This window comes from Heterocephalus glaber, unplaced genomic scaffold (genome assembly GCF_053883595.1).
Source record: "Heterocephalus glaber isolate CG9 unplaced genomic scaffold, H.glaber_assembly_v1.0 deba00001449, whole genome shotgun sequence".
NCBI lineage: Eukaryota > Metazoa > Chordata > Mammalia > Rodentia > Bathyergidae > Heterocephalus > Heterocephalus glaber.
Window position 1 is genome coordinate 1,015,130 of NW_028258300.1, and position 13,161 is coordinate 1,028,290.

General features: G+C 52.1%; 1 protein-coding gene across 10 annotated transcripts in view; it reads right to left on the reverse strand.

Annotated features, from left to right (window-relative positions):
* Nucleotides 1-277: 277 nt before the first annotated feature.
* Nucleotides 278-13,161, reverse strand: part of Ssbp3 (single stranded DNA binding protein 3) — a 152,383-nt gene continuing 139,499 nt past the window's right edge. For 5 of the 10 annotated variants that reach the window (XM_004874635.3, XM_021252073.2, XM_004874632.3 and 2 more), the window contains 9 exons: nucleotides 12,494-12,558; nucleotides 11,761-11,809; nucleotides 11,222-11,257; nucleotides 10,689-10,743; nucleotides 9,344-9,414; nucleotides 3,097-3,175; nucleotides 2,809-2,837; nucleotides 2,610-2,711; nucleotides 278-1,991 (listed from right to left, as the gene is read on the reverse strand). In XM_004874635.3, the coding sequence (XP_004874692.1) occupies nucleotides 1,962-1,991; nucleotides 2,610-2,711; nucleotides 2,809-2,837; nucleotides 3,097-3,175; nucleotides 9,344-9,414; nucleotides 10,689-10,743; nucleotides 11,222-11,257; nucleotides 11,761-11,809; nucleotides 12,494-12,558 (516 nt within the window). In that variant the 3' untranslated portion in view covers nucleotides 278-1,961. Of the gene's footprint in view, nucleotides 1,992-2,609; nucleotides 2,712-2,808; nucleotides 2,838-3,096; nucleotides 3,176-9,343; nucleotides 9,415-10,688; nucleotides 10,744-11,221; nucleotides 11,258-11,760; nucleotides 11,810-12,493; nucleotides 12,583-13,161 lie in introns of all 10 variants that reach the window. The other 5 variants (XM_021252070.2, XM_021252072.2, XM_021252071.2 and 2 more) reach the window with 1 other exon arrangement.

Below are 13,161 nucleotides of genomic sequence, written 5' to 3' on the forward strand. Positions count from 1 at the left end.
AATTTTGCAAGACTTGAGAAATGGAACCTGGCTCTTAGCAGGCCCCCGACTATTTGAAGTGAGACCAATGTCCCCCCTCCCAGCACACTGCCCCCAGAGGCCAGTGACTTCATAAAAATGCAGACCAAGTTTGCCCAGGGAGAAGGCAGATGCCAGAAACAAAAAGTGGAATCTTGTCCCTGCCAGGAACAAACACTTGGTGTCCAAAGAGTCACCTCGGCTTCTGTGTTCACACAGTAAACTCCAGCCCGCGTTCCCCAAGCATGTCGGCAAGGGCTGCGGAAAAAAGATGTCCCTTTAATAAAACGTTATCAACATATATCGTACACAAACTACAATGTATCATAATTACTTTTTTTTCCTCTCATAATTCAGAACCAGACTACAAGGTAAGAAAAAACACAGAAACAGCTACAATGTTCCCAATAATCCGCACAAGGTCTTTTTTCAGGCAGATGGTATCTCACATAATATGATATACATGGATCAGAAAGGGGCGGTAATAAAACAAAGACCAGCTACGCGGGAGGGGAGGAGGAGAGGGGAGTGTAAATGTACAAAGAATTCGGTGTCTTCCAGGGCAAGACAAAGGTTTCCATGGGGGTGAGGTGTCATGAGTCACCCCTCCTAGGTGGGGACAGGCTCCACCGTCGGGTTCATTGATTTTTGAAAAATAAAAACAGGACCGGAAACATCACATCTGGTTTGTGGTGCTCCCCCCACCCCCCCACAGCTATGCCAAAGTCTTCCATCCAGTTCCAAGCATTTACAGAGCAATTCTGGTCAACAGCCTATCTTTGAAAAAAGGAGGATGAATAAAGAGGGGGGACAAAGAAAAAAAAGAAAAAGAAAACCCAAATTCCAGCCCACCCTGCCGCAGCGACGATACAAGATCACAGGCCCAGAACGCAGAGGTCCGGTTTCCAAGTCCCAGGTCATAGCCATCCTGTCAGTGGTGGCCTCTCCTACTCTGCTCCAGGCCACCACCCAGCAGGCAGGATTCTCGCTGGGAAGACGGGGTGGGGCTGAGGGCCTGGAGATGTGGGTGGCCAGGAGGGAGGCCCAGGAGGAAGAGGAAGCAGTCCTGGGGACACAGTGCATGCGCCGGTCACAGCGGCTCGGCCGCGCAGGAATCCTGGAGGGGGTCGGGGGGGCCTGGCCCCCGCTGGCCACACGATGGGCTGGGTCCAGGTGTGTTGTTGTCGCCAGCCAAGCCACACAAAGCAGGTTCCTGTCCACCCTCGCCTGTCCCACAAACCAAAATCCCCAAGTGGAGAAGGGTGGACTTCCTTTCGTTTCTTTCCCCAAAAGGTTTTTCCAAAGAAACTATAGATTGTAAACTGTCCAGTTCATTATTATTTTTAGATGGCTACAAAGACAGTGTGACATCTTACACCTAGACTAGCTTTCCTGGCGGCAGGGCTTGGGGGACAGATAGATAGCAGGGCCTGTGGTTCTTTTCTTCTTTTTTTTTTTTTTTTTTTGCCTTTTCTCCTTTTCTTTTTTTTTTTTTTTTTAAAAGAAAGCAAAGAAGTTGACTGGAGTAGGAGCTTGCTAGAAGCTTCCATTTGTAAAAATTTTTCCCAAAAAAATCCCCCCTGAAAACAAATTAAAAAAAAAAAAATCCCAGCAACGGTAAAACCCCAAACAAACAAAAAACAACAACAAAAGTGTCATGTACAGAAAAGGTCCTTTTGGGAAAGGGCAGGGGGTGGGATTTTCCAGGTCATTGACTTGAAATATATTTTTGAGTTTTGTCCTTCATGTTTTATGGAATAAAAAGTTCAGCTTTTTTATTGTATGAAATTAAAATTGGAAAAGGTGGGGACGTGGAGGAGAGGGTTGAGAAGATTTGGGAGACGCCCTCCCCCAGCTCCTGGTAATGACACCTCACTTCTTGCATAATTTCTGGCATCTTCCCGCCTGCAAGGCTGGCTCTCTCAGCTTCCTGGAGAAGGGGGTCACACACTCATCGTCATGCTTGGAGAATACTGGAGAGAAGCAGAGGATGGAGACACTGTGAGCAGGCCATAGGTGGCACAGAGCTCAAGAGGATAGGCTGAGCACAGGACGGCACTTGGTGGACCAGTGGCTGGGAGGCTCAGGATGAGGGCACGGAGGTGGAAGCTCAGGGCCACCTGGCCGACCAACCTGGGCCCCTGTCAGGAGCAATGGCAGCAATGTGACCTCCCCAGCTCTTCCCCGAGTCACACCTTCTGGAAACTGGGACTGCAGGGACCTGGGCTCTCAAACGCTGCGTTTCAAATGAGCATGCAGAGCAGCCCACTGCAGAAAAGCGGATGGAAAAGCAGGCAGCACCCAGCATGGGGAGCCAGCCAAAATCCCTGGAGATGTGAGCTTCACTCCCAGGGCCATGGTGCCCCTCTCAGCCCAGGGCGTCCGGCCTGCACGTGGTGCTCAGAAGTGCTGCCACCAGGGAGACTTGGAAGCAAGGGCCAGGCTCTGTGCGAGGCGTGGAAAAACCACCAGGGTGAAAAGCCTACAGCAGAGCTGCCCAGGCCAGGCGGGCAGGCTGTGGCCACAAGGCCCCTGGCTTGCTGGGCAGAGTCCCCCCAGGGAAGAGGAGCATGAGGGGTGGAGGCGCTTACATTGTCATTCTGGAAGGAGTGAAGGAAGTTCCCTCCCAGCTCGCTGTCGTCCCGAGGGGTGCCTGGAGGATTGCTAATGCCACTTATGTTGTTAGGAGAATTCTGTGGAGAGAGCACAGAGGGTAAGTCTCTGGATCCCCCACAGCCTGTCCTACAGACAGGGGGCACTGCCAGGAGCAGACACGGGGCACACACTCACTTTTGGAAGTCCATCTATGTCACCTGACCCTGGAAGGGAAGAAGAATCCTGTTTAGTTTCTTGCTCTCTCCTCTAGCACCCTCGGAGGACCCCTCCATCCCTGGGCTCCTTGGGGAGGACCAAGCCCTTCCCCCTGAATCCCACACTCTGTAGGGAACTTCCTAGCTGGCTATCATCTTTCTCTCAGGACCTTGCCCTGTGTCCGGCCAAGGTCAAGACCCAGGCAGGCCCAGCTCCGCCAAGAGCTGAGGACAGAGACGGCTGCTGGGCAGGGTGGGGCTGCCTTACCTAAGGATCCGTTCATGTGGTGTGGCTCCATGCCGCCCATGCCTCCCATCGGGCCATCCGAGCCAGGACCCATCGGAAACTGAGGGAGAAGCATAGAGCATGGCTCAGTGGGTACAGTGAATCGGTCACCAAAGCCAGGCCAGCACCTGTGAGGGCCTGGGCACCGTGTCCTGCCTCAGGTGCCTCTGTTCTGGTGGGAACTGTGTGCCCAGGAAGCTGGAGCAGGCTCCTCACCTCAGCCCCTGGGGAGAAGAGCACAGGTGCTCACTCCTATGGGCCTCCTAAGGCACCCAACCCAGACAGGGAAAGGGACTGGCTGTCAGCCTCCCACTCCACAGAGGCAGCTCTCAACCAGCGCCACCTGCATCCCCATCCCTGGACCAAGTGCCTGGCCAGAGATGCACACAAGCAGGTGTTGGAACGAGTCAGTGCAGGGGCAGCAGGAAGCAGGGTGGAAAGCTGGGGCATGGGCTAGGGGGTAAGGCAGAGCCTCTCCCCAGCCCTGCCCAGAACGACCAAGCCTATTCATAAAGGCAGCAACCGAAGGCCAGAGAGGTCCCATCCCACACCACCATTTGGGAGGCTGGGCAGGGAAGCGGGCCACTGGAGAGTGAGGCCTGGTGCTGCACCCTGGAGGTGGGATCTGCTGAAGGAATTGGGCACATGGCCTGGGCTATGCGCTGAGGACATGGAGCCATCACACCTGTGCCTCTGCCCCAGGTACCCAACTGCCCCATGGGACAGCCCCTGCGCCAGGCCACAGGATGGGGAGAAGAGCATCAGCATAACTAGGAGCATGGTCAGGCAGAGTGGTCACGGAAGGCACTCCCAGGGTCCTGCACATGCAGAAGGCTACGTACAGGTGGCAGCATGGAGTGGCAGAGCAGAGAAGGACATGGAGAGAGCAGGGTCAGGCCGGACTGCGATGTCACGGCAGGGGCCACCTCCCACCCACATGTGACTCGGGAGCAGCGTCCGGCCACTCTCCAGCTTTGATGTGTACTGGGCCATCAGGCAACAAACCCAAGCCACACAGGGTGGAGGGTGAGCACTTTTAGGAAGCCAACCCAGGACAGCCGTGCTAGACCAAAAAACAAAACCACAAAACACTCCAACATAATATACTTCTAGACATGCTATTACTTAACACAAACACACGTCATTATTTAAGTACGTAAAAGGGTATTTGGAAATTGTGTTATGTGAACAGTGGTATTGAGATATAACTCACAACTGGTCCATTTAAAGCATACAATTCAGTGGTTTTTAGTATATTTATGGACCTGTGTATCCCATCACAATTTTAGAACATTTCCATCACCCCAAGAAATCCTGTGAGCATTAGCAGTTATTCCTCAGCTCCCCTCCAACCCCAGCTTAAGGAACCAGTAATCCACTTTCTGTCTCTGTGAATGTTTATTCTGGACACTGGATATAAAGGGAACCATGTGACCTTTGCGGCTGGCTCTTTTCACTCAGCAAGTTTCCAAGGTTCATCCTTGCCACTACAGTAATCAGTTATTTACTGCTTCTTACAGACAAATGAGTCCACAGCATGGGCACGGCACATTTTACCTATCCAGTCACCAGCTGATGGTACGGTCTGGTGGTCTGCACTTCGGGCTACTGTGAGCGCCACCATGGTCGCTCCTATGTGAGTCACTGTGTGGCAAACACTCCTTTCTTTCTGTGAGACAACCAGCGGTCCTGGTGCCGGGTCACATGGGACTCCATGCTTACACTGCCTTGGACGCCAGAGACTCCCTGGCAGCTGCACCTCGACAGCCCTGTGAACAGTGTGTAAAGTCTCTGGCTTCTCCACCCGCCTCCCACCAGTCAGTATCTGTCTTTTTGACTTCAGCCATCCCAGAGGGTATGAAGCATTCCTGATGACTAACGATGACAGTACCCTTTCGTGCATGAGCCTATTTGTGTATCTAGGAAGAGAAATCTGTTTAGATGCTTGTTCCATTTTTAACTGGACTGTCTTTATTCTTGAGTTCTTTATATATTTTGGGTTCAAATTCCTTCTCATATATGTGACTTACAAATATTTTTTTCCATCCCATGGGTTGTCTATTCAACTAACTTTCTTTTTCTGGAGACAGGGTCTTGCTATGTTGCCCAAGCTGGTCTCAAACTTGGACTCAAGAGATCCTCCTGCTTCAGCCCCCACAGCAAGTAGATGGGACCACAGGTGTGTGCCACCAATCTTTTTTAACTTGTTTGTATCCTTTTGACACACATCCAACTTGCCCACTTTTTTCTTGCATTACTTGTGCTTTCAGTGTTACATCTAAGGCAGCGTTGCTTCATCCGGGTCATGAAGATCTCTTTCTACATTTTAGGTGCTTTATAGTTTTAGCCCTGACATGTAGGTCTATAATCTACTTTGAGCTCATTTTTGTGGACTCATGTCAGCAAATAGGTCCAATCTCCTATGCCTGCACAGGAATATCCAGTTGTCCCAGAACATTTATTATTGTTACATAAATGCTATTAACAGTAGCAATTAGTAATAGGACTAGTTAAATAAATGATACCCGTGAGTAAACTTCAACACCTGTATGTTTCCATCCATGGATACAGTCATTCACCCGTTCTTTCTGCCCCATGATACAGTAGCAAGTTCTGGCTCTGCTGCTTTTCCCAGTGTGACTACTCTAACCGCCCCATAGCCCACAGGACATCCTCTTATGCAGCGAAGCGGGAAAACTGAGCAGTCAAAGGTAAATTCATTCGCTGTGCTGCTCTGCGCTTACAAAGCACCCCACACTGCTTCTCACGTCCTATGGGATGGAGAGCCCTACTCTCCACTCTACTTGGAGCACTCAAGGCCTCACTCATGCGCACAGATGGTGCACGTGCACAGTGGTGGCTTCCAGCTCCTCGAGAGTCTACACTGCAGGCTCTAGGCTGGCTCTGGACTGCTCACCAGTCAGGGCCTCTGTAGCTATGAGTCCTCAGATGGACCCACCCTGCTACGTTGCCCAGCATCTGCACGCACTACGAAGTGCACAGGATGGAGATCACGGAAATGATACTTCTGTTTCTAAGGAAGAATGGTTTCAAAGCACAGAGATAAGGGACTTGGAAGATACAAGGTGGAGTCCGAGTAAGTTTATAATGTTTTAATAAAGAAAGTGAGAAAGTCCTGCTTAACTTGGCTACCCTTTGAGTTCTCAAGCAGCCTCATTCCCAAAGAACAAGTCACTATTTCTGCAGTGTGTGGTTCCGCTGCAACCTCCACCCAACAGTGAACAACTCAGGGGGCTCCTGGCGGCCTCTCTCACGACAAGCACACAGCCCTGGAGGAACAGGGCACACCCCTCTTTCGCTGCAACTCCATCTCCATTCTCATGTCCATTTCCACAGCAGAGATGGACATGGACACCCTGCTTGGCTCACAATTTAATGAATATGGGTTTTTTAGCAGGCCCACATTTTAACACCTTTTCTACGGCAGCAACAATGACACTCACCCAATGGGCCTGTGGGAGACGTTTTCCATTTCTGTGAGGTCAAAAAACTCATTAAGTTCTTCTGCATGATTTGAGAACACTGAAAAGTGACCCAGAAGAACCAAGAGATGGACGATAAGAGAGGGAAAAAAAGGGAAGAGGAAGTAGAGGGAATCAAGATGGGTTATACACATACCCACTCTCCATGAAGAATATAGTCATTATGTACTGCAAATATTTACCCCCCCAAAAAAAAAAACTTTAAAAAGTGACCAAAAACTTTCATTAACATACCTGGTATCACAGGTAGGCAGATCATAGCCCCCTTTGGGGCAGTGTTAGGTACAAGGTGTACAAAACTTTAGCAGGTAAGGTATTTTCATTTCTGATGGCAAGAAACTTACAGGCTAAATGAAACTGCCAAAATTAACTCTGTATTCTGCCAAATATGCAGATACATGAGCAATGCCTAGTTTGTGTTTGGGGAAGAGAACAATAATCTTCTGTTTTCTGCAGTTTCACTAAACTCGTTACAGAAATCGGTATTATTTAAAACTCCAGTTTTTAAATCACTGTACTAAGACCTAGCAGGAAGTGGATTTTTTTCTGTCCAGTGGTCCTGGGGACTAAACCCAGCATCTCAGCCACGCTAGGCATGTGCTCTGCCTTGGCCACTCCGCAGTCTGTCACATGCCCATTTGGTCTGAGGCATCATTGCTGTACTGCTGGTGAGAAGAGACAGACCCGCTCTCCACACAGGGCCAACATATCCGCTAACAAAATTCCCCTCTTCGGGGCCGGGGATTTAGTTCAGTGGTTCCGCTGCCTGCCCTGCAAAGGCAAGGAGCCGAGTTTGATCCCCAGTACCAGAAAAAAAAAAATGCATACTATTGGGCCGGGGATTTAGCTCAGTGGTTCTAGCACCTGCCTAGAAAGCACAGGGTCCCGAGTTCAATCCCCAGTACCAAAAAAAAAAAAAAAAAATCCCGTCTTTGGTGCACACACAGAACTTTCGATGCCACCACTGAATCAGGAAATGTAACCTTCTCAGTTCACAGAGCAATCAGGGAGCGAGATGATACCAGGGTTCATTCCAGGGTGCACCCAAGCCAATCCAGTAGCTCCTTTTTTTTTGGTACCGGGGATCGAACTCGGGACCTTATGCTTGCGAGGCAGGTGGCAGAACCACTGAGCTAACAAGCACCGGATTCAGAATGATGTGACTGTGTGTGCTTCCCCATCTCTCGCGCAGCCACGCCTAATCCCAAAGTCTTTTCCACTCTCTGTACTGTTTGGGTTTTCTTCTGCTGTAATCCAGTTGTGTGTGTCCTTCCTATTGTCACTGAAATAACACGGTCACTTTGCTTTCTTTTCCAATGATGCTGGGTCATGCTGGTGCACATAGTCATCGTGCTCTTTTTCATGATCTGAGCTTTTAGAAACCCAGTCAGAATACTCACAATGCTAACAATGAAACCAGTACTATCTCAACACCAAGTGCATGTGGGAGTCTGTGGCAGGCAGAGGGGACTCTTAATGATGTCCATGACTACGGCACACTAAGGAGTGGCCCTCGGGCTACTGCACAAGGCAAGAATGCCAGCATCTGTGCTCAGTGCAAAAATGGTGACAGTGACCATGAGAGGCAGATAATATGTGCTGTGTCCATCTAGCAATGAAAAGAGTGTTCTCACTTGGGAGGCTGAGGCAGGAGGATTGCTGTGCGTTTGAGACCAGCCCAGCTACACAGTGAGTTCAAGGTCAGCCTGAACTATATAGTGAGACCCTGTCTCCAAAAAACAAAAAATAGGGCCAGGGATTTAACTCAGTGGCGCCACACCTGCCTCGCAAGTGCAAGGTCCTGAGTTCAATCCCCGGAACAGCAAAAAAACCAACCAAACAAAAAAAAAAAAACCCCAAAAAACCAAACCAAACAAAAAACAGTGTTCTCTCTTCTGTCTTTGGGCCTTCTGTATGGGTCTTATGCTTTTCTACTCAACGTTCTGCATCTGCTGCCAAGACCCAGGACATTTTGTGCCCTGAGATTCCTCTCGATATAGAGCTTTAGGTGCTACAATCCCAGGAAGAGTTGATGAGGCTGGGGTGATGGGAGGTGCTGGCTTCCCAGGAGAAAGGTGAGGAACAGAAAGTGTCCGACAGCACTTCCTGGCCATGAGACCCTGGTGAAGTCAACAGGCCAGAGATAGGGTCCAAGGAGGGCTCCAGGAGGCGGTGTGCAGGCTGCGGCATGGGCAGCCATACTCCAGCCTTAGCACACGGTATGATTTGCGCCTGAGAACTCCTAGCCAGCCAGGGAGGTGGTGAGGCCACACAGGCAGGTCACCCCGTGGGCTCAGGGCCAAGTGGGAGTCAGAGGGGAGGAGCATGGCCCAGGAAGAGGCGCAGCTGCTGGGCACAGGGGTCCCGGAGATGACTCATGGCAGCAACACCAGGTAGGCAGGACCCAGACTCTCCTGCAGGGCTCTCTACCCTTTGCTCCACACACAGGGAATCAGCCTGGAGACCAGGAAGGGATCGCTCAGGTTGGCAGAGCTGCCAGCGAGGAGACCAGAGCCCTCACGTGCTTTCTCCTGCTCTGCCACCTCTGCCAGCCATGAAACTGGCAGTGGGTTGCCCAAGAGTTAATCACTTTTCTGACGGTTTATTTTATTCATCTTTGGTAACAAATGGCTGAAATCAATTAAACTTGCTTTCCCCTCAGCTGATGAAGTTAATTATGATTTGTTATGGGATCTGATATGTAAATTACTAGAAAGCAGACTTACGTTGGACCGGCTGCCTCCGGGCGGCACCGGATTAATCATTGTGTAGATGTTGTCACTGGAATTTGTTGAATCTGTAGAACAGAGGAAACCCACAAGTCGAGGTGATTAATTCATTTCTTAATTAAAACAAACTTGTGGCACTTGAACTCATTCTTTTGTATTTTATCACCTAAAATTTCCTCTAAGTACCACCATTTTCTGGCTAATTTGTATTTAATGAAGATTCACAAAGTTTTTAATCACAGAAAATTCAACTGTGAAAACCACTCAACCACAAAACGAAGCATTTCAGGGTGTCTGGCCAGCAGTGTGGACGTGGCACGGAGATTAAAGGTTCTGTTCTCGTCTCCCCACTGCCTGTGACAGTGTCAGGGGGTCGAGGCCACCACCTGGGCTCCCCAACACCACCACCCAAGGGAAGGGAAATACTGGGAATTGCCCAGGGGCCGGCCTGCCAGGCTGAGGGGGCAGGAGGGAGAGGCAGGGCCGGGGCTGGAGACACATTAACATATAGAGCGGGTTAACATGACCCAGTCTGAATGTAGGTCATGCAGCTCATCTAAATGCAGCAGCAAAAGAAGGAGCCGGAGCGGAGCTGTATCTCGGCCGCCAGCTCCACCCGCAGCAGTGGAGCTTCCGTGTGTGGGGAGCTGAGGGGGAAGGGCTCCCTCCAGCTCCCCACTTCGCTAGTGAAGTCTTCTTAGGAAATCGGCCAATATGCTTCTACTAGGAGCAGGCGCTGGATTTCTTGGGCAGAAATCCGGACTGCCTCTCACTTTTTATTTTTGGGATGGGCAGGGGCTGTGTTGAATCCCTTCTGGCTGGCGGGTGTGCTATTCTTAGCTGGGAAAGACACAGAAGTGTGACACCATGTGAGCGTGTGTGCACATGCCCACGTGTGCACGCACAGGCACTCTTCTGAGTAAAGAAAACGGGACGGGATCTCCTGTAGAGGCCCAGAAGCCCAGCACTCTGGACACTTGAGAACCATGCCTTAGGATGCAGAGCCCCAAAGCCCATCTTATGTCATCGGGCAAAGCACGCCCTGAACAGGGTTCTCCCTAACAAGGAGGAGCTAAGGACAATGAGGCTCCTTGTTCCCAGACCTCTCCGCTCAGCCTTGCAGGGCCCAAGAGGCAGAAGAGGTGTGACCTGTCCAAGGCCACACAGTGGGTCGGTGGCCCTGAGCGCCGACAGCCTCCTCAATGTCCCGATGTCACAATGGCCAGTGGGGATGTGCTGCTCAGGAAGGACTGGCTGGTAGGTTGGGCTCTGCACCCCGCCCCCAGGACTTCCTAGCCAAGTGCTCCCCACAGGGATCCCCTTGCCCCCCCAGCCCTCTTACCTGCAGGACTAGGCATGATAGGTGTTCCTGGAGGGCCGCCACCACCGGGGGGTCCCTGAGATGAGACAGAAGCTGGCGTCAGTCACCCAGGGTGGTACCAAGGATGGGAAGAGGTCACCATACATAACCCCTCCCTGCAGGCAGTGATCACTGCCTGGCCCAGCCACATTCCCCTCGCTAACTCCAGGCCCAGCTGGAGCCAGGTGTGTGAGCCTGAGGGGCTGGGCTTAGAGTCCCCTTCCTGCCCCTCAAGTCAAGAGGCACCTGTGCCAGTTCACAGGCACACCAAGTGGTGACAGCAGAGGCCCAAGGGGGCGCCCCATAGCCTGCTGGGTAGCTCCCCAGGAGCCTACTCCCAGGTCTTATTTGGGGGTCTCGGGGCCACCCAGGCCTACACACTGATTGCAAGTCATGCCAGTTTGGAACCTGTGCCCACAAAGTGTCTGATGGGGACAGGCAGGGGCCCTGAGCAGTTCTGTACATCCAGCTGGTCACATGTGCAAACCCAGTCAGTGCTCTAGGCCCTCACTTACCACGTATGTGCCAGGTGACGAGGAGGAGTATGGAATCTGGAAACAAGATGTGGAAGCCACATGTCGGAGGCATTTCCCCAGCAGGCAGTGCCCCTTTGCTTACCAACCCCCGCCTCCCAGGAAAAGCTTCGGGACCCAGTGAGCTCGGTGCCACCCAGTTCTGGCCTCTGCAGCACCCATCCCGGGAGTCTGGTCTCCTCCTGCCCAGGCTCCGGGGGGAGGCTGGCGCTGGGGCAGGGAGGCCTCCGGTGTAGGAGGGCAGCAGAGAGCAGGCTCCACCCTACCCCTCTAGCCTGCGCCTGGACTTCAGCACCGAGCATCCTGCCATTCCTGCCTGGGGATGCTGGGAACCAGCCCTGCTAGGAGACTTGGCAGGGATCTCCTCCAACATTGCTCTCTGACGCCAGGGGCCAGTCCTCACTGACCCCAGGCAGGTAGAATCCTACTGCAGGTTCCCCTCCTGACACCGCCTGGGGACAGGAGCCCCTTGGCCCTGAAACCTCATCCCTGGCAAACACCCTGCTCAGCCTGATACTCACTGAGTTAGCGCTGTTGGGATTGGGCCAGGGTCTGCCAGCTCCCGGGCCCCTGGGAGGGAGAGAGATGAGACAATGAAACAGGTGTGGCCCACCTAAAGGGCAGAGCCACAGGGGCAGAACAAGAGGACTGACTTCAGAACAGGACACCCTGTGCATAGTCCCAGGGCCTCAGAGGACAACCGGCTCTGCCATAGTAATGGGTAGTTCCAAGGGTGGAGATCTATGAACTCCTCAAAATTCTATGTAAAATCCATAACATTTTCAAGATTGTCTACAAAAATGCATGAAATCCCTCTATGTGTGTGTTTTCCTAGGAAGGCAGTCCACTGTTCTCACACTCACCAAAAAGGTTAAAACCCTTAAGCACTAGAGAACAGAGGGCACACGTACAGGGCCCAAATTTTGCCTCAGCCAATGAAAGCTGTGTGACCTGGGAAAGTCACTTTATCTCTCTGCGCCTCAGTGACCTCACACATGGGATGACGAGTGTCTCCCAAGGCTTCCATGAAGAACAAGTGAGCGGGTCCCTCAGCATGCCTACAATGCTGTCCAGCTCACTGGCACTAGAGGAGACTGGGTTCTCACCCCCAGGTCATCAACAGCCTCATCTGCCGCTGAGGGGACTGAGGTCCAGAGAGGTCCTGGCATGGACTCCTAGCAGGAGCCTGCTGGGTGCCAGCAGAGGGTGGGGAGGGCCATAGCTCTGAGCCTGACTGGGGCCTTTTCGCCTTACATGTTAATCCCGGGCATGGCGGGGCCGAGGGAGTTGGGTGGTGGTCTCATGCCGCTGCCGTAATTCTGCAACGATAACCAAGGGTCAGTCTATGAGAAGGAGAAGGGGAACCGGAGAGAGGAGGGAGGGAAAACAGACAGACAGAACATAAGCGAGAGGGTTAGTCTGTGAAAGACCTGATGAGAAAAAACAAAACATTCTTTCAAAAAAGGTGGGGTGGGGGCCAAGCGGCGGAGACCACAATGACAAGCCAGCACAGAGGGACAGTCACAATGGTCGATGTGTTTGACAAGGCTTCAGGGTGATATTCTCAGAAACTACTCATCTGTACCTTCCCTCCCCACCTCTGGGCAGGTGAGAGGGAGACACGGGTCACAGAGCTGACAAGTGACAGCAGTCACTTAGACTCAGAAGACCAGCGTTGGGGGGCCCCACACAGGGCAAGCCTGAACACAGAAGGGGTGTGTGGCATGGATAGAACCCCACCTGGCCCAGGCAGGTCACCATCCTGGCCATGTGTCACAGTGCTGGGGAGCAGAAGAGGACCCCACTTCTACTTGAGAGGTCATCACGTGGTTGAGGAGTCTACACAGACACTTCTGGGAGCCCGATACAGCTCAGTACAACTCACTGGGGCAGGGGGCAGGGGAGGAAGAGGGCACCTGGCC